General features: G+C 44.6%; 1 protein-coding gene and 1 long non-coding RNA gene across 2 annotated transcripts; one reads left to right on the top strand and one right to left on the bottom strand.

The window, feature by feature from the left end:
- Positions 1–433: 433 nt before the first annotated feature.
- Positions 434–5,510, bottom strand: LOC122784806. The gene is made up of 2 exons (XR_006362223.1): positions 5,449–5,510; positions 434–484 (listed from the first exon to the last, which is right to left on the bottom strand). It is a non-coding gene; the product is annotated as an uncharacterized LOC122784806 (long non-coding RNA).
- col1a1a (collagen, type I, alpha 1a) lies at positions 3,210–21,260 on the top strand. The gene is made up of 49 exons (XM_044050160.1): positions 3,210–3,471; positions 5,504–5,695; positions 5,881–5,903; positions 6,180–6,215; positions 7,164–7,256; positions 8,691–8,756; positions 8,850–8,894; positions 9,642–9,695; positions 9,784–9,837; positions 9,941–9,994; positions 10,094–10,147; positions 10,258–10,311; positions 10,790–10,834; positions 10,935–10,988; positions 11,082–11,126; positions 11,422–11,475; positions 11,997–12,095; positions 12,259–12,303; positions 12,472–12,570; positions 12,809–12,862; positions 13,009–13,116; positions 13,714–13,767; positions 13,866–13,964; positions 14,078–14,131; positions 14,216–14,314; positions 14,435–14,488; positions 14,593–14,646; positions 14,778–14,885; positions 14,993–15,037; positions 15,610–15,708; positions 15,800–15,907; positions 16,152–16,313; positions 16,428–16,481; positions 16,604–16,711; positions 16,812–16,865; positions 17,030–17,083; positions 17,181–17,342; positions 17,522–17,629; positions 17,844–17,951; positions 18,064–18,117; positions 18,380–18,487; positions 18,626–18,679; positions 18,766–18,873; positions 18,959–19,012; positions 19,135–19,242; positions 19,347–19,626; positions 19,800–19,990; positions 20,181–20,423; positions 20,542–21,260. Exons 1-49 carry the CDS (start codon positions 3,390–3,392, stop codon positions 20,686–20,688), a joined length of 4,341 nt encoding a protein of 1,446 aa, XP_043906095.1. The 5' UTR covers positions 3,210–3,389; the 3' UTR covers positions 20,689–21,260.
- The last annotated feature ends 1,487 nt before the right edge of the window (positions 21,261–22,747 follow it).

Raw genomic sequence — 22,747 nt, 5'->3', positions numbered from 1 at the left:
CGCATGAACCACACATGCAGAGGAGGCGGAGTTCACCCTGGACAGTTTGCCAGTCCATCACAGGGCCACATGGAGACAAACAACCATCCACGCTCACACTCACGGTAGTTTAGAGTGTTCAATTTGTCTAATTTGGACACTGTCCTGCGTGAGGTTCTCAGGAAACCGGAGAACCTCACGCACGCTCGTGGAGAACATGCAAAACTTCAGAAAGACCCTTGTTCCAACTGCGTCGCAAACCCGGGTCTTCTTGCTGCAAAAACAAGAGTGCTAAGTCATGCACTGCAGCTTTAACTTCTTAATTCTGCTGATAGACGTGCATGTGTGTGTGTGTGCGTGTGGTCTGTAACACACTAAGGATCAGATTAGAACTGGAGGTTGAACTGGGAATTGATGAGGTGGCGCTTCTTCTTCTTCTGTTTTCTTCCTCTTCTTTTCTATGTCCCGAGCTTCCAGAAAGACAGATTGCATTCCATCCTCTTCCCTGTTTAAAAAAAAAAAAAGGGAACAGGCAGACACATGGATAATGTGAAGGTATCTGAGTGTGTGTGTATGTGTGCGTACGAGTGAGAGAGAGAGAGAGAGAGAGAGAGAGGAGGAGTGAATTAGAGGCTTGCCTGGCCAGCTTCAGACTGTGCAACGTGTCTGCTGCTGCTGGATCAGATGGCAGAAAGCTGCTGCGCTGCGTCTCCCTGCAGCTCATCTGCTCTATAATGTCTGCTTTCTGCTTAATTACAGCTCACCTGCAGCCGCGCTGGCGCTGCACACAAAAAAAAACCAACAACAACAGAGAATCGCCTTTATAAACCTTTATTTGAACTGGGTTGGGTGTGGGTGGGGGGGGGGGCCGCCACTAAAAAAGGGCTTTTATTATTTAGAGCCAATAACAATCATAATGTCTGCAAACCCCACAATTGTGCAGGAACAGTATTTCAGCCACCTGCGGCTGCTCGCTCTGAAAAATGCAAACATCTGGTTCACTCATGAAAGACCATGAAGAGTTTTTTTACAGACATCTGCATCACTCAGCCAGGTATCTATCTATCTATCTATCTATCTATGTAGTGTTCAAATTAGTGTCAAATAAAGTTAAAGTTAGTTTTTATTAATCCCCTTAGGGAAAGTATTCCTCTGCATTTTGACCCATCCTAGAATTAGGAGCAGTGGGCTGCCACACTGAGTGGCGCCCGGGGAAAAATAGCACTCTATTGTGGCAGCACTGACTGATCTAGAGTGTTAGTTCGGTGACATTCGTCTCTCAGTCTCAGAACTCTGACCACGGAGCAGCTTTTCCACAATCCCACAACAGTTTATCCAACCAAGAGGCAGAACTCCTCAAAGCGGCAGCCCTCTCTGCTGGGGAGGTCAGGGTGTTTGTCAGGGAATAAATGCCCCCCTTCCCCCCCCCACCACATCTTCATTTCATCTTCCTCCCTGGAGCATGAAATGGATGGACGTAGCAAAGGGTAGCTAAAACTTAGCTTAAAGGTGACGTTGCTGACGGCCATTTTTTGAACACTGTGGGTTTTCACAAGCGAAAAACGTTGCCTTTGGAAACAACGCGTGATTTCCTGACATATCATTTCCATGAGGGGCCACACGGTGGAGCACGTGGCTCGCACGTCCAAAAACATGCACAGCTAAACTGGAAACTCTCAATTGACCATAGGTGTAAGTGAATGGTTGTTTGCCTTGTGCTGGACTGGCGACCTGTCGGCTAGGACTGGCTCCGGCACCCCCCTGTGACCCTCATGTAGGATAAAGTGGTAGAAAATGAATGAATGAGTGTTGGTTTATCTTATGCTTTCTTATGAGGCTTCCAGGTGAGGGTAATTATACTGTGCTGTAAGGGGAGATTTTTCACATCCAGCTCTGCTCACTACGTAGGTGGAACAAAAACTGTTGTGCGTAGCCTTTTTTTTTTTAGCTCCAGCTGTGTAGAATCTGATAAACTGCTCCACGTATCAAGACTTGAGTCAGCAATGGTTGAAGCTAAGAATTACAAAAAAAGAACTCTGAAGGTGTTGAGCTTTACGGCTGTGCTGTTCATTTCTGCTCGAGGCTACGCTAGTTGCTACTAGCTTAGCACACTAATGTTATCAAGCAACTGTTATACATAATATACTTCATAATGCTTTATAAGCACCATGATAAATAATTAGAAGAATCTTCTTTTAATGGAATGGTTACAATATTTAGCAAAAACTGGCATTTTAAGTTCACAGTGGGCCAAGTCATGTAATCAGTTTATGTGTCTGTGTTAATTGAACGTGACATTTCTGTTCTCACTGTCTTTCTAGAACAAGCTTTCTACCTCACATGGTGGCAAGAGATTCAAGTAAAATCAAGTTGCTTTGCATTACATTGTCACTTTCACATTGGTTGCTCACTTGGACAAATAATCGGACCTGAACAGTTGGAGGCTGAGACACCATGTCTTTTTATGTGTTAAACGAGCAATAATGAACAATAACACATCTCCCATGACACATCTTTCCCTGTGTCCATTTGTTCACCCATTCTTCTCCACTTACCTGTCTTTTTGAAATTCTTTCCTTACCAAATAACAAAACGTCTGAACCCTGTAGCCTGTAAACCTCCACACTGATCTGATCAGAAGCAAATTAGCAATACACACGAAAAGGAACGCTGAACGCACAGATTAAAACAAACTCCTGTATGCCTGCGCCCTCACGCATATCAACACTATGTCAGCTAAAGCCATAAAAGCACTTTGGAAAATCAACAACAACAGTGAGGGATGAACACATGAAGATATCTCCATTAGTTTGTGAGATTGACCTGAATACATCTAGACCTGCTAGATCCCAGAAGCTGAAATCAAAGTGATCCAGGAAGTAGATGAGTCTCAGAAATAAAATCTAGATTAAACCCATGTACTTCTGGAGGAGGAGATCCTCCTCCAACCCTCCGATGCTCTTCAGGATCAGGTTTCCTCCTGCTCAGCCCCTGTCTTCTTTCTATAATCCAAACTCCTACTCTTTGAATTATATGGAAGGAGGGACCAGCTTTTTTTTTTTTCTCTGTCGTTCTCTCCTTTCTTCTCTTTTTTTTTCTCTTTGAAGGAGGGGTCCATTCTTGTCTTCCCTAAACGTGAGCAGCAGCAGCAGCAGGGTAATGAGGGTGCGTCCCTGGTCGGTCCAGTCCCCGGCACCTCCCAGTTCTTCAGGCTCTCATATAAATACTCTGGTGGAAAGTGAGTGGAGGCAGTAGGGAGTTTTCTGCTGGGGTCAGGAGGACTGTGATCAGACGAGCGGACCCTGCCCCAAACACCAGTGTATGAGTGGAGTGTAGCAGAAAGAGAAAACATCCCCAACTTTTTTTCCTCTCTTGCCTCAAAGAGTCTACATGTCTAGTGGCATCTAGACATGTTCAGCTTTGTGGATTTGCGGCTAGCGCTGCTGCTCAGCGCAGCAGTGCTCCTGGTGAGAGCGCAGGGCGAGGAAGACCGTAAGTTTCATCACTTTACTGGAGCTTCTCAACCCCTTTTTGTCTTTTTTTTTTTCTCCCCTGGTTTTTTAAATGGATTTTCTCTGCGTGGGTGGATGGCTGCTGAGATGTAGAAGAAAGGAAAAAAGTTTGAAGTAGAAATCTGAATTTTGTGTATTGTCCCTTCAATCTTCATAGATAGACAGACAGACAGACAGACAGACGTGGTTTACATAGTACTGTGTGTACGTAATGCATTGGGCACCTCAAGGCCTCCCTCTCCCCCTCTCCTTGTGTTTGTCTATGTCTTTCCCCACACTTCTTCCACATGCATGCAAAGCAAGTTGCTGCAGGTTTTCCAGGCTTTGCTCCAGGCAACAGAAAAGATGGTCGTAAGCTCGGAACCCCAACCAGAATATAGAAAAAATTACGATTTTTTTCCATCTGTAAAAGCCTGCGCCCTGACTCCAAAGAGTTAATCTTATCTAATCTAGCTAATCTGAAATCTTTACTCGACCAGGATAATCGGCCTTTGCTAGACATCAGCCACAAGGACTACTCTGCTTCTAGCAGACGCACGTCAGATCGAGGGAAAGTTTCTGGCTGAGGCCTGATTGATGTGGCAGTGTAATTCACTGCCTGAGGCCAAGTGATGAGTTGGCCAGGTGAGGGAGAGAGAGAGTCATAGGCTATAGGGAAGAATCATGGGGAGAGAGAATCAGGCAAGCAGGCATGGTCTTGTCTGCTGGAAACATCTGACCTCTGCAGCCTCCCTGAATTCTCTCTCTTTAATTGTGCTCTCCAACAAAGTTCAAATTTATTTAAAATGTACCTGATGTAGCACAGAGAGCGACGGCGGGGTGAGATCCCTCTCAGTGAAACAGAGAGATCTGTTGGTGCTTAAAGACAAACCTTTTTCCTCCTGCGAGAAGACAAAGAAAAATGAATCTGGCAGACTCTGCTCTGGAAGCAAGAACCGAGGAGTTGAGGGTCTATTTTTCCAGATGTTCCTCTCATCTGGAAACCGCTCGGCTGTCTGGCTGCTTGTCTATATTGAGGCAGATGTGGGTTTTGTACCTCTGATCTGTCTCACAGCGCCACCCAGAGGCTTCTCTTGCGGCTTGCGAGACACATCTGGCCGCCACGTCCCCCAACCTCCCTCCTCCTCCTCCTCCTCCTCCTCCTGCTCCACCTCTTCTTCATCTTTCCAGTCCTTTTTTCTCCGTCCCTGTTTCCTCTAATTGCAAACACATGTGCGGAGTGTTTCCACCAGTTGCTGCCAAGCCGACAGTCTGCAGCTTCTTACTGCTGCTTTCCCCACTGAGCTCAGCGCTTTGGCACGCTGGGAGATTTATAAGCCCTAAAAAGAGGCCTCCAGTCTGGGCTGAGCTTTGCTGGGAAAGCAGCAGTGATGGAGCTCAGGGTTGGAAAATGTGACCTTCTGTTAAAGCAAATGTGTGATTTTAATAACTGTTGTTAAAGGGAACTTAAATAATGCACAATCTATGACTATGTGTCTGTACCCAGACACAGCACTCACCTCTACTTGTCCTCTCACTTGTGTCAGTTCAGCTCCAAACCTTCACAACATTCACCTCTCCAGCTTTTAAAGATTCTGTCTTATCTTTCTTATGCTCATTGTTTCATGTCATTTTAAGTCCCTTTTTTAAATGCTTACAGTGTTCATTTCAAGCCTTAAACTAAGTGTTTATGTCCTGTTAACTTTTCTCATTTCTTTAACATTAACATTATAATTATTACTATGGTTATTATAATTTATTAAGGGCTTAAATATTTAAATAACAACATATCGTTGTGTATTGCTCTTCTTAATTAGTTTTTCAATTCTCAATTTTTAATATTTTATCACATTTTATTTTTTATTCTATTAATACTAACAATAGTGACAGTAATTTGAATTTTTTCATATAATGTTGAGCTCAGCGAGACCATAGAGTGTGTGCATGTGTGTGTTTGTGTATGCCAGTATCTTCTCACCTGCTCACCTTCCTCTCTCTCTCTTTCTCTCTGTCGCTCGCTGGCGCCCCATCAGGTGAGAGTACGAGTTGCACCTTGGACGGTCAGGTGTTTGCGGACCGGGATGTGTGGAAGCCTGAGCCATGCCAGATCTGCGTGTGCGACAGCGGCACAGTGATGTGCGATGAGGTCATCTGCGAGGACACAACCGACTGCCCCAACCCTATCATCCCCCACGACGAGTGCTGCCCCATCTGCCCCGATGACAGTGAGTCTTTCTCTCTCACAGCATCAAACACAACGTGTTTTATTCACAGTCTGCACAAATTCCATCAGGGTTCCAGGATTAACAGCTTGAACCACACAATTATTAATGATATCATATATCATGTTGTTTATTGCTGTTTTATTCTTGTTTATTTATTTTCTAACGTTTTCCATCCATCTCCACAGGCTTCCAGGACGCTCAAGTTGAGGTAAATATTGATTATTTACCTGATTATTAATCATTGAAATTAAAGCTAGCCTGTCATCTCATGCCCTTTAGATATTCATGTATACATCAGTATATTTAATATCTGTGTACTGTGTATATTAGTGAACTATGATCATGAGGCATAAGAGATTTTTTTGGGTGTAAAAGACCAGGTGTGATTCATTCATATCCACGATGAAGGAGTGTATTGATTTGGTACCACATTCTAATATATTATTCTAACATCATATTTTGTCTTTCTCTTTTTTTGTCATAGGGACCCAAGGGAGAGCGTGGACCCAAGGGAGATAGAGTACGTTCACTTTCTTTTCTCCTTCCACGCCTCAGTTCTTCTCTCCCATGATTTCACCTGGGGGCCTCTGTGAGGTGCATTTGAGGCCTGTATGTTCATGTCAGAGCTGAGGCTCTGCCTCATGTGTTTACATTGTTGGCCCAGTGCAGCAATAATACAGTGTAAGTAGAGACGTCAAAGATGTTTGCAAGTCCAAATAGGAACAAGTCTGACTCGTGACTGTCACGCTTACAGTAATGTGACCAAACTATTGCTTTTAACAGTGTCATACTTTCACGGTGTTAAGTCATTTGTACGCATCATATTACAGCAGTAGCAATTAAATAGTGGTACATGAGTGAAGGGTAAAGTTGAGCAGGAAGTGGGACAGGAAGTTGAAACTTTGCATGGTTGAAGGAAACTTAGAAACTTCAAATACCCAAAACACTGGGTAAAACTAACTCAGAGGCACAAAAACTTAGTGTTTAATTGTCCAGGATTTTGAATGACTTATCTTTAATCAATTACAGGATTCATTCAGTTACAGTTTCAGATTTTTGTAAAATATCCCTTATGTTATTGAGTTATATTGAGTTTAATACAATTTATTTTGGGCAATTTATTATTATTTTATTTAATATTTTATTATTATTTTTGCAATTTTTGGGAGAACAAATACTTACCCAGTTCCTGTATCCTGATGTCCTGTGTCACATGACCACTGCCGACTCTTCCTGGTCGGTCACATGATCAGCATTGTAGGGAAATAAACTTGGTTTAATGCTGCTTTCAGCACCATGGGATCCTGTGAGGGGACACGTAGGAAATGAAATGTTACGTACGCAGAAATGCTCTGCAGACATCATGTGATTCAGGGATGGATGTTGTGGTTTACAGCCCTGCCTCCTATGTGCAGCCTATCTTTTATTCTGACTCTTTGAGTCTGACCCATCCATTCTTCACCTGCAGGGTCTTCCTGGTCCCCCTGGTAACGATGGTATCCCTGGACAGCCCGGACTTCCTGGACCTCCCGGCCCCCCTGGACCCCCCGGCCTTGGTGGAGTAAGTAATCTGTGCTTTTGTGTTTTGTCTAAAATTAACCAGTTTACACAACTGGTGCTGGAAACAGATATCACTCAACTTAAGTAGTGTGATATTGCGTTGCTCTCAACTACAACAAGGCAAATAAACATTCCTTTCTGGTTGCACAGCACTCAGATCTCACTACCCATAATCCCCAGAATGTCCCGTTGTGGGCCTTCAAGAAAATGGAACAAATAATCGTATCATCCAAAAATGACCAGTACTGTTGTTTGGTGAAAGGCATAAAATGTCATGGATGAGTGTAAACCTATCAGAGCATGTTGAGTGTGAGTAATTATCCATCCCATAATCCAGTGTTTGCATAAAATGAGTGAGGTCAGGAGTTCAGTTGTGTTAATGGAAGCTGCTGAGGGAGGAGGAGCAGAGGTATATGCATGATATCGGTGTTGGAATATATTAATCATGGGAATATAATCTCATACCCACAGTTCTCATTGTATCACGCTAAGTGTGATATGAATCAGTTTGTCACTCAGACACTGACGGCCCTCCTACCTTAGCCTACTGTGCTAAAATTCCCAGACTAAATAAAGATTTGTATCACTTACCTGCATGTTAAGCAAACACAACATATGATGTTCAGCACCATCCTTATGGTAAGCAAACTAAATGTTTAACACAAATAAAGCTGCTATTAAAGGTCTAATTTAGCATGTTTAATTTCATCAACATGCCAATGTCAGACCCCTAATCCACCATTTTATGTTACTAATGTCAAATACCAGATATACCAAATTTCTGGAAATACTTGATACAATCCACAAGCAATGGACAGTGTGGATGGACGTGTCACGACGAGACAGGAAGTGTTAGAACCGACAAGTAAACATAGCTGAACAGTGTTTGAAAACCATGAACCTGGAGTTGAGCTGTTGAACTCCTAGTCTTGAAAATGCTAAGATATTTCCACACAATATGCCACATGATCATTCTGAAGACGCTCGTTACAGTAAGAAATGCAATTTCTCTTTTGGCCAATGTCAATGCAGTAAGGCCGTTAATTGATGCTGAATGTTTTGGCCTGCAGTAGTTAGCAGATGTTCCTTCCCTCGAATACAATATCACTGTTTAATGATAACAAATATACAAACTTCAATAACCAGTGATTGAATCCCAATGGTCTGTCTCCCCAATCTACATTCAGTGTCTTCACTGCAGTGCAATCATGTACAGTGTTTTCAATAGAACATAATGTCTTAATGAAATATTACATAAATGAAACAGGTAAACAAAAAACATTTGGGCGGAAAAAATAATAAATAATAAAAATAATAATAATTTGCCACAAAGCCAGTTATTAAAATAAAAAAGTGCCTTGATTAATCTGCCCAATGGATGAATCAGTCTTCTTCTAGTCTAATGCATTAATCTTTTGTTTCCTTTTTTCCCCAGAACTTCTCTCCTCAGATGTCCGGTGGCTACGACAAATCTCCTGCCATGCCTGTGCCTGGACCCATGGTAGGTCACATACACACATACACTCCATCAGTAACCTCTGATCTCTGGTTGATGACCATGACGTATCTGACCTTGCCTGTGTTTGACTGACAGGGCCCAATGGGACCCCGTGGACCTCCTGGACCTGCCGGTTCAAGTGTAAGTATGACAGTTCTTCTTCCCCACAGTGGAACGATCATAGATTTATTTGAGTCATACTCAAAAGACTCTGTGCCGTGCACATGAACACACTTCCCGCGACTGCATGTTCGCTCAGAAAACAAAGGAAGATTTAGAGGTGATGCAACTGAATGCAGTGCAAACTGAAACACCAACATTTGTCTAAAGCAGCTGGAATTGATGCAAATAAGCTGTAGCTGCAGGTCCTGTGAACACTTCAGCAAGGAAGTCAACATCGCGGAAGTACAGGGAGACAAACTTAAGATAAATAGAGCTTGGTCAATGGCTGACACAAACACACTAGACATTGTCATCAGTTGGATTTTCATTTATTTTACTTTCACAGATAAGCCTTCAGTTATCCTTTGGTTAATTTCAAAGTTGAACTGGCAAGAAAAAAGTCCAGTGCAGTGAACGTTAGAGTCTGTAATGATGTTTAGATTCTGAAATTCTCCATTGTAACCACAAGAGACATTGTGGGGCTGCTGGACCACATCTTAACAGTGATGCAGCCAATGAGAGCAGATCTGTGACTGCACCTCAAGTCAGCCAGACCTCAGGTCTGAATGTCAGCATTGCAGCATTAACAATACGTGGCCACGGCTGATAGCAGTCGTGCAGCAATGATCCTGTGTGAACTGACTCACTGAAGTGCACCGTATTGTATTTTTACTGCTTTGGTATGACTGCAATAGTGATGTTGTTTGTGTGTGGCTCCCCCTACAGGGACCTCAGGGATTCACTGGTCCCCCTGGTGAGCCTGGAGAGGCTGGAGCTTCTGTGAGTGTCAAGGCCACATTAAACACACATGCACATTTCTCTTTATTAGTCTACAGCATTTTCACCATGTTGGTGTGTTACTCTATAGGGTCCCATGGGTCCCCGTGGCGCCGCTGGCCCCCCTGGCAAGAACGGAGAGGATGTAAGTCTACTGGACGTGCTTCTATCTACGAGCTGTGTCTCAGTAAATTACAAAATCACATCAGGCCTTTGCTTACGCCATTTTCTCTGCCTCATTCTTACAGGGTGAGTCTGGCAAGCCCGGTCGTGGCGGTGAGCGTGGACCTTCTGGCCCACAGGTAAGCTGCCATATCAGCCTACTTTTTAATCGTACAGTGTGAAATCAAAACCTATGCTGCATTACTAAATTGTGTCTCCCTAACTTATCTTTCTCTCAGGGAGCCCGTGGTTTCCCCGGAACCCCCGGTCTGCCCGGAATCAAGGGACACAGAGTGAGTCCCAAACTCAATGTCTACCAACTCATCGCAGCACCAATCAGCAGCACAACATCTCCTGACAGACTTTTGTGGACTTACAAAATAATGTTTCTCTTTGTCTTTAGGGATTCAGTGGTCTGGATGGCGCTAAGGGAGAGTCTGGCCCTGCTGGACCCAAGGTGACTATCTCTTTTGCCTTTGTTTTCCTCTCCCACACCATTTCCCAGTGCAGAAAAACTGTCTTTCCAACACAAGTCTAGTTCAATAGCACTACCACAGAAGCAGCAGTGCTAATGGTAGTAGCACATAATAGAACCAGCAATAGCAGTGTCAGTAGTTGTAACTGTGATGATGTAGTGGCAGCAGACATATAACTGCTACTCATGGTATGGAGTTCTTTCTAAAATTCAAACTTCAAATTATTTCAAAGGAAATATTAGGTCCCAGAATCATCGGGTCATCACAGGTCACAGTGGCTAGTCATTAGCTTGTAGCAGCCATTTTGGCTAGTCATTAGCTCATAGCAGCTATGCTTGCGATTTATTAGCTCAGAGCAGCCATGTAGCTAGTCATTAGCTTGTAGCAGCTATGTTGGCTAGTTGAGTTAATTGGTTAATTTTCATCACATGACCTGCCTGTGTGCTTATGTGTGTTTAGGGAGAGTCTGGCGCTCCTGGTGAGAATGGAACCCCTGGTGCTATGGTGAGTAAATGTCATCTTCTGTATGAAATTGTCATCTCGGCTTATCTCTCCCTTCATGATGCCCGTTTGGGAAGTGTTACTGACTCTGTCTGTGTCGCAGGGACCTCGTGGTTTGCCTGGTGAGAGAGGCCGCACTGGTGCTAATGGAGCTGCTGTGAGTCCACACATACACATGTAACTTCCTCGTATATCCAATCGTTCGTGTGAGTCAACATATCAACTGATCATTCTTGTCCGTGTGCTGTAGGGAGCCCGTGGTAACGATGGTGCCGCTGGTGCTGCTGGACCTCCTGTAAGTTTGTCATTTACTGACGCCTCAGTTTTTGTAGTGGAGTAAACCAACATTTCGGTCATTTATCTAAACATAAAACTACAAAAAAAAGTGTACTTATGTTTCTAAATGTCAAAGTAATCAAAATACAAAAACTAGCTGTAATAAACCTAAATTCTGTAACAAATAAAACTCTGAGACTACAACGATACAGTACTTTGAAGTGTATATGTGTAGTGTACATTTGTTATTTCTATGTATATGTTTTCATTAGTTCTATGTTTGTCTCAACATACGTGTTGTTGTTGTTTTCCAGGGACCCACTGGCCCTGCTGGACCCCCCGGATTCCCTGGTGGCCCTGGATCCAAGGTACACCTAAAGCTCAACATGACACTAATTAGAAAGTCACTGTCTTGAGTTTGCAGTGCCTTGGAGGTTTTTTCCAACATGTCTGCAGGCAGTTGAAACTCTGAACCTTGACCCAGCAGGGGTCACACATACAGGAATGTGTGAGAACTTCTGTACTACTTGTTAGCGAGTAGTGTACTGTGTTCATGCTAGAAAAGAATAGTTGATAATAAAAACAAGTAGTTTCCTGATCATAGAGAATGTTTAGGTATTATTTGTATGCAAACATTGGTATCACTATATTTAGAAGTGAGACAACACAAGATAACACAACAATCGATGAGTCGCGCAGACAAAAGCATAAAAGCATGCCGCAAATTAAAATCATCTCTTCTCGTTTTATGTTTTTTATATTGGCATTGATATTTGATGTTGGCATTTGCATTTCTTTCTACACATCTTTGATTATGTCATATCATTGCTTTATTATTGCTTTAGACATGATTTTCTTATTCCTGTTCTTTGTTACCTCTTTTACCCAGGGTGATGCCGGACCTCAGGGTGCTCGTGGAGGCGAGGGACCCAGTGGAGCCCGTGGTGAGCCTGGCAACCCTGGACCTGCTGGCCCCGCTGGACCTTCTGTAAGTAATCACAGCAACATTCTTGTTATTGTAAGGATTCTAGGCCACAGACTGTTTGTCTGACACAAAAATTGTCAAAGACGGTCATTTTCCTCAAACAACTGATATTTAAATCATTCACCAAACAAAATTGTTTTAACTGTTCCACTCTTTCTCCTCCCAGGGAAACCCCGGAACTGATGGAGCCCCTGGTGCTAAGGGAAACAATGTGAGTAGCTCTGATCACAGGGTTGAGGGTTTGAATCATTGTAGTTTAAAATGTTGAGCAAGGCATTAAGAAATCAGCCAATGCTGGGGTTTGCTAGCTGCAGAGACTCTGCACTGGCATGATAATACAACATGATGTGATTGTGTTGTTGTGTGCTGCCCCCTGCAGGGTGCTGCTGGAGTTGCCGGAGCTCCCGGTTTCCCCGGACCTCGTGGACCCTCAGGACCTCAGGGTGCTGGTGGTGCCCCCGGACCCAAGGGTAACACTGTGAGTAAAGCTCTCTCTTTAAACTACAAGTCTGCAGTCCAAACATACTGAAAATAAATACAATGCAAACATAATGCATTACAGCTTTCATAATGTCTGCTATTTATGTTGCTTTTATATACATATATAGACTTATTCATTTTAGTATTTGCTGTTGTTGTTAGTCTGGCTAGTATTTATTTAATCTTTTGTTTTGAATGAGTGATGTGTTTGACAACCATATGCTTGTTTCCTTCAGGGAGATGTTGGTGCCCCTGGAGCCAAGGGAGAGGCCGGTGCCAAGGGAGAGGCTGTAAGTTCCCCACATTCAGCATTTGGGAAATGCTCTCTGTCATATGTGTATTTTATTTATTATACAGTATCATAAATGTATACTGTATATACTGTACATTGTCTACACATTAGCTCATACTGTGTGTGTGTGTGTCTGTTCTCCAGGGTGCCCCAGGAGTTCAAGGACCCCCCGGACCCTCTGGTGAGGAGGGCAAGAGAGGAGCCAGAGGAGAGCCTGGTGCTGCAGGAGTCCGTGGAGCTCCCGGAGAGCGTGTATGTAAAATTTACCTGATTGTATTATATACTATGAGATATGATCGATCACTTACTATATTATAATGGAGGAAAAGTGAGAGAAGCACCCTCTGGTGGTGTCTTGTTACTACAGCTTGGATTGTCCATATGCAATACGCTTAATTTCATTTTTTCTCTTTTAAATTATTATATGAAGGCAACTGCTGCACCCTTTTACATTTGTGCAGACACAAACTTAACATCATAAACATTTTCTAAAACAAAATGTGATAAAATGATCTGCAAACACCTGGAACAAGGATACATAGGATACTCATATGTGACACAGCATCCTTGTATCTCATCAAGACCATTCAACCATTCATTGCTTGAGTCCGTAAAGATAGAAGTTGTTAATGCAAACATTGTGTTTGTTGCTCATATTGGATATACTGTGGATATCTGAGTAAGGGAGAAGTACGAACATTGTTGTGCTGCAGCTTCAGTGAGGGGTTTGATCATGACAATTATATTGAAGTGGACTTGAATTTAAATATTAATGTTTAGCCCGTCCTCATGTAACAGCATTAGCTTCTGCTCACAGGACTAAGCAAGATGTTTTGGTTCTTTGTACAGGGTGGTCCTGGTGGTCGTGGTTTCCCTGGCTCTGATGGTTCTGCTGGACCCAGAGTAAGTATAACATCCAAACTCTGTTTTTTCTGAAGCTTCCACACAGCTCAGGTGTACCAAAAATTAAACGTACTTCGCCCTCTTCCTGCCACTCACAGGGTGCCAACGGTGAGCGCGGTGCCCCCGGTCTTGTTGGACCTAAAGGTGCCACTGGTGAGCCTGGACGCACTGGTGAGCCTGGTCTGCCCGGAGCCAAGGTGAGATAACCTATCAATTACATAATCAATGACAACTATCTATTACATACTTTTTGACAACATCATTTATTACTGCATAGCCACTCCTTTGACCTCTGACTTCTGATTTGCAGGGTATGACTGGAAGCCCTGGCAGCCCTGGACCTGATGGCAAACTGGGACCTTCTGTAAGTTCATGTTCACATGGATCCTAATCTTACCAATATATGTTGTCATAAATCATGTTGACTTATTCTGAAATAATCATCCAGGGAGCCCCTGGACAAGATGGCCGCCCTGGACCCCCTGGCTCTGTTGGAGCTAGAGGCCAGCCTGGAGTTATGGGATTCCCCGGACCCAAGGGAGCTGCTGTGAGTAATGTGTCACAACTGCTACACAGTAGCATGTAATTCAGCCACTGCTTGAAATCAAGCAACTGATGAAATGGTCTCCACATGTCTGGTAATCCTGCTTTTCAATCCGCTTTGTAGGGTGAGCCCGGAAAGCCTGGCGAGAGAGGATTGATGGGACCTACTGGACCTGGTGTAAGTTGTCTACCACTAGCTACTCTATAAATCCGCCGCACTCTACAAGTCTTTTGTTCTTCGTAGAACCTGAGTGTTTAAAAGCCTATCTATTGTCTATGCAGGGTGCCCCTGGAAAGGACGGCGATGTTGGAGCCCAGGGACCCTCTGGACCTGCTGTAAGTACAACAAAGTCACACTCTTGCCCCAGCTCTGTAGCATCGTCACCCATAAGGCTTAAGGTCTCTTCAAACTACATGGAGAAAGCAAAATACAACTCTCTAATGGTCACTCTCTTACTCATCATCAGGGCCCTGCTGGTGAGAGAGGAGAGCAAGGACCTGCTGGAGGTCCCGGATTCCAGGGTCTTCCCGGACCCCAGGGTGCTGTTGGTGAGAGTGGAAAGCCCGGAGAGCAGGTACGGATCAAAAAAATATGAGCAACCTGTATAAACTGGTCAAATGTATACTTTCTAATGAGCTGACATATTGTATTGCCTCCCTCTCCATTTCCTGGACTATCTAGGGTGTGCCTGGTGAGGCCGGTGCCCCTGGACCCGCTGGATCTAGAGTAAGCCACTTTGTCATCGTCTCAAATACTTTCAGGTTATCCCCCAAGAGAGAGAGAGTCATTGGAGAGTTACCTTAGGTGATAAATAATCCATGCTTACCAACCTGGCTACAAGGCATTAAAAAGCTATGCCATATTGTTTGTATAAATTATTGCTTTTATATTTTCAGTTAAAGTTAAAATGGAGGTGACTGTAAATAATAATACAGTGAAATAACCCAGTCCTTTTGATTGAAGGCATTGAAGGCAAAGAACTGTTAGCATACAAAGTGTTGTTAATGCTAGGTTAACAGGCTAATACTAAGAGATGTTTGCTGGCTATGTAAAAAAAGATGGGGTAACCCAGATTGTCCTAAGACTGTTACTGAAAGAGCCTTGCTCACAGTATTTATTCAATTCCAGATAAATCTTAAAAGAAACACACTCAGTTGTTAACTGTCTGATCATAAAATGTCTACAATGAGAAGTAATTCTAGGAGTTCAGTACTCACAGATGAAAGCTACTTGGTTTGACCACTCCTGCACTCGACTTAAACACTTCTAACTCTCTGCAAACCCTCTTAATCCCTCAGGGTGACAGAGGATTCCCCGGTGAGCGCGGTGCCTCTGGCCCAATTGGACCTGCTGGTGCCCGTGGATCCCCTGGATCTGCTGGAAATGAGGGTGCTAAGGTAAACCCTGGCAGATATCAAAAAGAGTGGGTATTCTGCCATGTTTATTTATTTATCCTTAACCCTGTGTCACTTCGCCTTCTTCCTTTAGGGTGATGCTGGTGCTCCCGGTGCTCCCGGAGCTCAGGGTCCTCCTGGCCTGCAGGGTATGCCTGGTGAGCGCGGTGCCGCTGGTCTTCCAGGACTGAGGGGAGACAGAGTGAGTCGCTTCCTCAGTATTTTCACCGAATATTCTCAGTATCTATACCTTTAATGCTATATACGCTTAGATCAGACCTTCTACTATGATGGATTTCACCAGTTTAAACCAAACACCAAGAGCCACAATAGCTCCCCAGTATCAAGACTAAAGTCTGGTCTTCTGTAGAATCATCTACAGAATCATTCCAACATAACAGTATCTGATGTTTGATCATCTCCTGTATTCTCACAATCCAAAATAGGGTGACCAAGGACTTAAGGGTGGTGATGGTGCTCCTGGTAAGGATGGTCCTCGTGGCTTGACTGGACCCATTGGACTTCCCGGACCTGCTGGATCTCCCGGAGATAAGGGAGAGCCTGGTGCTCCTGGTATTGTTGGACCTGCTGGAGCCCGTGGAGCCCCTGTAAGAGACTCTGACTGTCCCTCAGACGAGGAGACAATAAACCTTCAATTCAGATCTGCTTGACTTTGAAACCTTTGAATTCTTGGTTGACCTTTCCTGTCTTTTCTTGCTCAGGGTGAGCGTGGAGAGGCTGGACCACCCGGACCTGCTGGATTCGCTGGACCCCCTGTAAGTCATTTCTCCATGAATGCCCTGGCCTCTCTTTACAACTGATTTTTTTTTTTGCTGCTTGAAGATTGTACACAGAATTATTAATCTCTCTTTCTCTCCTCTCCACCATTACAACTCAGGGTAATGAGGGTCAACCTGGTGCTAAGGGAGAGGCTGGAGATAATGGTGCTAAGGGAGATGCTGGTCCCCCTGGTGCTGCTGGACCCACTGGTGCCGCTGGACCTGCGGTTTGTAAACTATATAATCATTACCCATTTTTCCATACAAGATGCAATAGTCTTATTCTCCCGCATTGACTGACTCGTGACTTGTGTTGTGTCCATTCAGGGTCCCGTTGGAAACACTGGTGCCAAGGGAGCCCGCGGACCTGCTGGACCTCCTGTAAGTGACCACCCCCTCTCTTTAATACATTTACATTTATACCAACTTGTCTGAGGTGACAACAATCTACTATTGTGTATGATTTAGTTTTGTTTTTATACTGTTTGCACTCAATACAGCCATTTATTCAGCCTCAGTTAACCAATAGATCTCTTTCTGTTTAGGGTGCTACTGGCTTCCCTGGTGCTGCTGGCCGTGTTGGACCCCCTGGCCCATCTGTAAGTCTTTCTCTTCTGTTAGCGCTTGTTTCTGATGCAGATAAATAGTGTCCAGGACGGTTTTAGGAACATTGTAATTCATCTTCATCTTCCGCAGGGCAACGCTGGACCTCCTGGACCCGCTGGAGCCGCTGGCAAAGAGGGACCCAAAGGAAACCGTGGTGAAACTGGACCTGCTGGTCGCTCTGGAGAGCTTGGACCTGCTGGACCCCCAGGACCTCCTGGCGAGAAGGGTAGCCCCGGTGCTGAGGGTTCTTCTGTAAGTTATCTTTGCTGCAAAAACCTGTAGAACACACTGGAATACCATTGCAATGATGACACTGACGTGAGATTCAATGTCTCTATAGTTTCCTTTTTACAACCAGAGCTTCATGTGCTATTGCTGCAACTAGATATCTAACATTTGTTTTCTTTTTTTGTCTCTGTCTCCACCTGCAGGGTAGCAGTGGTCTGCCTGGACCTCAGGGTATTGCTGGACAGCGTGGTATTGTTGGTCTGCCCGGACAGAGGGGAGAGAGAGGTTTCCCCGGTCTGCCTGGACCTTCCGTAAGTTTTGTTTACTGAACTACAAAGCTGTGCAGAGTTGATCTGATAGAAACAGGATTGGACATTCTAATATCCTTAGTGAGTCAAGTAATAGAACCAAAAATCCAAATCCAGGAAAGGGAAGTCTAAAAGTCACTGCAAGGCAAAGCCCAGCCTATGTCATGCCACTCTAGCATCTACAGAATTGTATCGTAAATGTCTGTGTCACCCACAGGGAGAGGTTGGAAAGCAGGGACATGGAGGCCCCGGTGGTGAGCGTGGACCCCCTGGACCCATGGGACCCCCTGGACTGGCTGGAGCCCCTGGTGAGCCCGGACGCGAGGTACGGCAAAACATTTGTATCTAAAAACAAATCTGTTTCTTTACATAGTAATGTGTGTATAATTATATAAACAGTGCATATTTATAAACTGTTAACTTCCTGTGTGTTCCAGGGAGCCCCCGGAAACGAGGGATCAGCTGGTCGCGATGGACCTGCCGGACCCAAGGTGAGTGCGGGACAATCTGAGCAGCGTTAGACTGTTTCCGTTGCACAAAAGTGACATTCGGAAGGATCAGTTCAGTTCATTGTAGGAATTTAACAACTAACAAGATAATACGATTGTAACTGACCATTTATTGTGGTCAGCAGGCTAAAAGAAGCTGTGCTACAAACGCTCATTAGACCAAAGTCAATGACCTAAAACTGGTCCAATGATTCAGGAAAAGATTACAGCTTGTGAAGTACTGTGTGTGTGTGTTGTTTTTTAGGGAGACCGTGGTGAGTCTGGCCCCTCTGGAGCTCCTGGTGCCCCTGGACCCTCTGGTGCCCCTGGACCTGTTGGACCCGCTGGCAAGACAGGCGACCGTGGAGAGTCTGTGAGTAATGAAGCCACCCTGAATTATATTTAATTTAGTTATTGTGCTGTTTATTTGATGTGAATCTATCTTACATTGTGTTGATGAAAATGAACCAGTGTTTCACTGCAACCTGCCTGTTTTTTTTACATGTTTCAGGGACCTGCTGGCCCCGCTGGCCCTGCTGGTCCTGCTGGACCTCGTGGCCCTGCTGTAAGTAATAACACTACACTTACCGATGAAACACCACACAGACAAAGACAAAACAAAACACCTTAAACCCTTCTTCCTACAAACAGGGAGCTCATGGACTCCGTGGAGACAAGGGAGAGACTGGAGAGGCTGGAGAGAGAGGCATGAAGGGACACAGAGGATTCACTGGCATGCAGGGACCTCCTGGACCTTCTGTAGGTTACTTCGTCCTCAAGTCCACATGTACTTCATGTAACCACTTCAACCCTCTAACTCCTGTTTTTGTGTGTGAACGCCCAGGGACCCAGTGGAGAGCAGGGACCTGCTGGTACTGCCGGAGCTACTGGACCTAGAGTAAGTTCTTACACCACACAACCTTAAACTATTTAGTGCAGGTTCAAAGGTTTCATATGTGCTGTTGTCCGTGTCAAAGTGGTACGTGGGATCTTATGAGTTTTCCTCTGTGCTGTGTGTAGGGCCCATCTGGATCTGCTGGTTCTCCTGGTAAGGATGGTATGTCTGGCCTGCCTGGACCTACTGGACCCCCCGGACCTCGTGGACGCTCTGGAGAGATGGGACCTGCTGTAAGTCAAATTCTCCAACTGTCCATTCATCAGCTGTATAATTTGTGTCTCCTAACTCAAGTTCTCGTTTCTCCTCCCTTGTCCCCCTTCCTCTCCATTCTCAGGGTCCTCCTGGACCTCCTGGACCACCTGGACCTCCCGGTGCCCCTGGTGGTGGATTCGACCTTGGCTTCATTGCCCAGCCCCAGGAGAAAGCACCCGATCCCTTCCGCATGTACCGCGCTGATGATGCCAACGTTCTCCGTGATCGTGATCTGGAGGTCGACACAACCCTGAAGAGCCTCAGCCAGCAGATCGAGCAGATCCGCAGCCCTGACGGCACCCGTAAAAACCCAGCCAGAACCTGCCGTGACCTGAAGATGTGCCACCCTGACTGGAAGAGCGGTAAGTTGTAGGACTGGGGAATAGCTGTTGTCCTACACCTTTAGAGGAAATGAAATGAGCGGATTATGACAGCTTTAGGACGTCATTTAGGAATTAGGGAATTTAGACAAATAGCAACATAGAATTGTGAATTCCCCCCTGACTTTTTCCTCTTTGACCTTCTCGATCTTCAGGACAGTACTGGATTGACCCCGACCAGGGCTGCACTCAGGATGCCATCAAGGTCTACTGTAACATGGACACCGGAGAGACCTGCGTATCTCCAGTTCAGAGCGAGGTTGCCAAGAAGAACTGGTATGTCAGCAAGAACATCAAGGAGAAGAAGCACGTCTGGTTCGGAGAGGCTATGACCGACGGCTTCCAGGTAAACGGGCTAAATCTGGTTTTGTCCTCTTTACCTCTTCTCCGTTTCTAATTGCCTTCTCCTGTCAAATCCACTCACTACCTGTAGTGCAATCATGGGCTCTGGCCCTACCTAAGGTCACCTTTCCTCTCAGTTCCGCCGCTGCCTCTCGTCCCTCTGTAACGTCTCCCTACTGTTCTCCACTCCACAGTTCGAGTATGGCAGCGAAGGCTCTCTGCCCGAGGATGTCAACATCCAGATGACCTTCCTGCGTCTCATGTCCACTGAGGCATCCCAGAACATCACGTACCACTGCAAGAACAGCGTCGCCTACATGGACGCTTCCGCCGGCAACCTCAAGAAGGCCATGCTCCTCCAGGGCTCCAACGAGATCGAGATCAGAGCCGAGGGCAACAGCCGCTTCACCTACAGCGTCCTGGAGGATGGATGCACGGTAAGGAGTCTTGAGTTGATGCTCTGACAGGAATTAGATTCCAGAAGTGACATATTGTAAGTCTTCCTGTCCTTGAATCTTGTCTGGAACTCATTGTATTTTTATTTTCTTCCTCCAGTCACACACCGGTACATGGGGCAAGACAGTCATCGACTACAAGACAACGAAAACATCTCGCCTGCCCATCATTGATATTGCTCCTATGGACGTTGGTGCTCCAGACCAAGAGTTTGGGCTTGAAGTTGGACCTGTCTGTTTCTTGTAAAAAGAGAAATCTGGACTTGAAATTGTTGTTGTGTGTGTGAGTGTGTTTTATTTTTTTCTAACAGTCATCTCTCTCTAAAAAAAAAAACCCCTCACCAAAACATTCTTCTAAATGCCATTTTTCTGAAAACCCCCCTCGCTCCTGATTCTACGAGCTTCCATTCGGCCGTTGTTCCGATGGTCCACTTTGCCTAAAACCTGCACTTCAGCAAGATGGCGGTGGTGTGGCAGTGTCTGCATCATCGTTTTTGGGACCACTACTTTTTTTTGTTTCTGACTCTCTTTTTTTTTTACCATCACCAACACCAAGGATCCTGTAGAGAAGACATTTTGTTTCACTGGCAACAAGAAAATAATATATGCTTCTGTAAAGTGTAAAAAAAATTGACTTCCCCTCTTCATCCAGCCAAACCAGGCCTCTCTGGAGCTTAAAGAAACCAACTGAAACACACAGATGACTTTTGTATTTTTATACACCACTGCGGTGAGAGGATTGAAAGGACAGCCCCAACAGACAGAACCCAATTGCTTTGTACCACGTTTCAGGTGATGATGAATAAACGGTGAAACTGACAGCCATGTTTGTCTCTGTTGTTCTGCCCCCCCTTCACCCCCCCTTCCATCTGCCCCAGACAAGACTGACAACTCCTTACTCGTCATCCACTGATGTTGCAACTGTTGTGATTTGTTTGTTGTCGCAGAAGCTTCTTTTTGTTTGTTCCGATCTATTTCTCCACCTTTTTTTTTCATCTACGTACAAAAGTCACATTAAAACCACCAGCAGAGAAACACGGGTTTAAACCTCTTTTTTGTAAAGGAAAGAAAAAGAAAATCATATGGCTACCTCAGCAAGCAAGAAATGCCAGCGATGACAAAAAAAAAAGGGCCCAGTGTTTTAGAAGCACCTGAGGTAGTTACGGCAGTGGGTGGGTGTGCGGGGGGGTCGTCCATGTTTGCTAACACTTGAACAGAAGCACAAACAGCTAAAAACCTGAGGTGCTACTCTTTCTCCTGTCCATCCAGTATGGTTATACTGTTTTGTAGTTTAAAGATTACTGTGATGTGGGCGGAGTCTTCTTGGTGCTAAAAACGAGAACCACAGCTTTTATTCTTCGTGTCCAGAGTGAAACAGACTTCTTCTGTTCTCAGTCTTCTCGGTGCTGGCAGTGAAATTCAAGCTGTGTTGAGTTTGAGTGAAAAGTGGATCGACTTTTCTTTTTTTTTTTTTTCTTATGTTTTGAACCTGCTGTCCACCTTTCTTCTTTCATTCATATCCTCCTCCTCTTGCTCCTCCTCCTCTTCATCCACACACCTGTTGTGGTCAGTTTCTTGTTTTCTTGTGCGAAGGGTAAAAATTCTCATAAACAAAAAAAACAAAAACAAATTTGAGAATTGTTGTTGTTTTTTTTTTAAAATGCACATAAAGAGAGCCATCAGCAAAACATTTGTGAGAGAAGGCAGACAGACACACCTACGGGGGCAAAACACCACAAGGATCTGTACCTATTTTGTATATGTATAATAAATTGAGATGTTTCTAATTATTTTGAATGCTGAAATAAAGCATGTTAAGTGGTCTAACATTGAATTCTGCCTAATTCCCTGAGTGAGTGGCTGACTGCCCCCTCCCTTCCCGGGACTTGCACCTTTAAACCACTGCACTGACTGATAAAGGCCTCGAGTTTAGTTTGAAGCGCTCTTCCACAGCTGAGCGAGTGAGTGAGTGGAAAAGCTGCACAGTGATTGGTTGGATTGTTGTAACGCAGCAGAATCAGGATTCACAGTCACACAGGAAACATTCTCACCACTGTTAATATAGCTCTAAAAAATCCATATATGTCTTATTTCACTGAATCACCTGCACAAGCAACTTCTAAAACAATCAAAACTGTGTTAACATGTAAATCATTCTAAACACCAAGACCTGCAAGACTTGATATTTACATAAAAACACAGATGAGGACGTGAACAGTGAATAGATTATCTCTGAAAGTATAAATAGATAAATATGAAACAAAAACTTCCAACACAGCTCCGAATCCACTGTGCAGTAAAAACAC

This window comes from Solea senegalensis, linkage group LG19, assembly GCF_019176455.1.
Source record: "Solea senegalensis isolate Sse05_10M linkage group LG19, IFAPA_SoseM_1, whole genome shotgun sequence".
NCBI classification, from domain to species: Eukaryota; Metazoa; Chordata; class Actinopteri; order Pleuronectiformes; family Soleidae; genus Solea; species Solea senegalensis.
This window is presented reverse-complemented; position numbering and strand designations above follow the sequence as displayed.

What these genes read in the sequence shown, in the direction of transcription:
- col1a1a (XM_044050160.1), top strand. Translation starts at nt 3,390, where the DNA reads ATGTTCAGCTTTGTGGATTTGCGGCTAGCGCTGCTGCTCAGCGCAGCA. An exon ending in ATGGAACCCCTGGTGCTATG is followed by an intron (nt 10,835 to 10,934) that starts GTGAGTAAATGT and finishes TCTGTGTCGCAG; the next exon opens with GGACCTCGTGGTTTGCCTGG. An exon ending in CCGGACCCAAGGGTAACACT is followed by an intron (nt 12,571 to 12,808) that starts GTGAGTAAAGCT and finishes TGTTTCCTTCAG; the next exon opens with GGAGATGTTGGTGCCCCTGG.